Source organism: Wasmannia auropunctata, unplaced genomic scaffold, assembly GCF_000956235.1.
Source record: "Wasmannia auropunctata unplaced genomic scaffold, wasmannia.A_1.0 LD336090.1, whole genome shotgun sequence".
Lineage (NCBI taxonomy): Eukaryota > Metazoa > Arthropoda > Insecta > Hymenoptera > Formicidae > Wasmannia > Wasmannia auropunctata.
Window position 1 is genome coordinate 4839009 of NW_012026800.1, and position 1649 is coordinate 4840657.

Genomic DNA, 1649 nt, shown 5'->3' on the forward strand with positions numbered 1-1649 from the left:
GTTTGGAACGCTGTTTCCGTTAGATTATTACATCAACCTGTGTCTTGTTTTGTACGGTGATTAGTAAGTATTTTAAAAATGACACCACTTATTATCGCACCAAATTATTTGACAAAATATAAAATTATTTTTAATTCTAAGAAACAATTACGCATATAAACTCAATTTTAGTTATAGCAAAAATATATTAGATTCGTGGGTGAGAAGGACAAATATAATGTACGGAGGACAACTGCCGGACTTACGAAACGTCATTTTCACGAACAGCGATATCGATCCATGGCATCCGTTATCGGTGCTCCAGGATTTAAACGCTTTCTCACCCGCTATATTCATAAATGATAATTATGCAACGTATTGAGAGAGAGAAACATATCGGAACTCTACGTTCTTTTCTATGTATAATAAAAAGTAATGTAATATGGTATGTATTATTTTAAAGAATCTTCGCACTGTCGCGATATGTATAGCGATGCACTTTCGGACCCGGACGATTTGAAAAAAGCCAGAGCAAAAGTTCGCGACATAAGTAATTGGCAAATGGAATTCCTAATAAAAGTCTCTGTCAAATTTCCTATACATATACGCCCGTTGTCGATTTTTCAAAAGGAGACGAGTAAACAAAATTTTATTTTTATTTTGTTGTATTAATTGTAAAGCATTAACAAAAAGTTCTGTACAATATTTAATATATATATACGTAGTTCATAGTGCAATTTATAATAAATACACGTCAGTTTCATTTGTATTGTTATATATGTACATAATACAAAAATAAAATTATGACCAATGCTATATTTAAGATTAATCTGAAAGTCTGCACGGAAAAAACAATTTTGCTGAATCCAGATCTGAAAATAATTTTTGTTCAATAATCAAAATTATTTTGTGTGAAAGTCAAAATGATTGTTAAATTATCAAAACGTTTTGTAGCAATTAATACTTATCAGTTTAAACATTCCAATAAATTATTTTGATGATTCAATAAAAAATTATTTTCAAATCTGTTTTTAGCAAAATTTTTAGGTCTTTCAACAAAATTGTTCTTTCCGTGTGTGCATTTTCTAAAATAAATTCGTATGTCGTTATCCCTTACTGTGCTGCAGAATTAAAATGGAATTACATAGTCAAATTACATAATCAATCTTCTGCTCTTTTCATATGACCCAATCCTTTACATATTATTTTAAGCAGAAGACCTTAGTCAAGTAGTTTCTCGAAACTAATTTTTGGTTAATATATTTCTTGTATATATTCGTCTTCTTTCATAAAGTGCCGTCTTCTAAATTGTTTCATGTTGCTTAATTGTTTTAAAACTGAACGAGCATATGTCGCATATATTTATAAGGCTGTACTCCGCTATGAATACGTTTGTGAACAGTGAGATGAGAGTTTTTTACTAACTTCTTCTGGCATATCTCATTGATACTTGCGAGCTTCCACTGGCAAATGCGTCAAAATGTGAGCACGTAAATTGTTTTTGACACTGTTGACATAACAAATATCACGTAGCGTCTTAGCTATACAGTAGTTCTGACAATGATCAATTAATATATCGTTATTGCGTCAATATTATAATTTTTTACACAAGGATATAAATGTATCATATGTTATATATACGTAAGGCTGTAAGCATAATAGAGAAATTA

The 1649-nt window shown here is 30.0% G+C and overlaps 1 protein-coding gene across 1 annotated transcript in view; it reads right to left on the reverse strand.

Annotated features, from left to right (window-relative positions):
- Positions 1-1159: 1159 nt before the first annotated feature.
- Positions 1160-1649, reverse strand: part of LOC105447985 (zinc finger protein 525-like) — a 2621-nt gene continuing 2131 nt past the window's right edge. Inside the window, exon 2 of the mRNA XM_011686326.1 lies at positions 1160-1486. Within this exon, the coding sequence (XP_011684628.1) occupies positions 1420-1486 (67 nt within the window). The 3' untranslated portion in view covers positions 1160-1419. The remainder of the gene's footprint in view (positions 1487-1649) is intronic.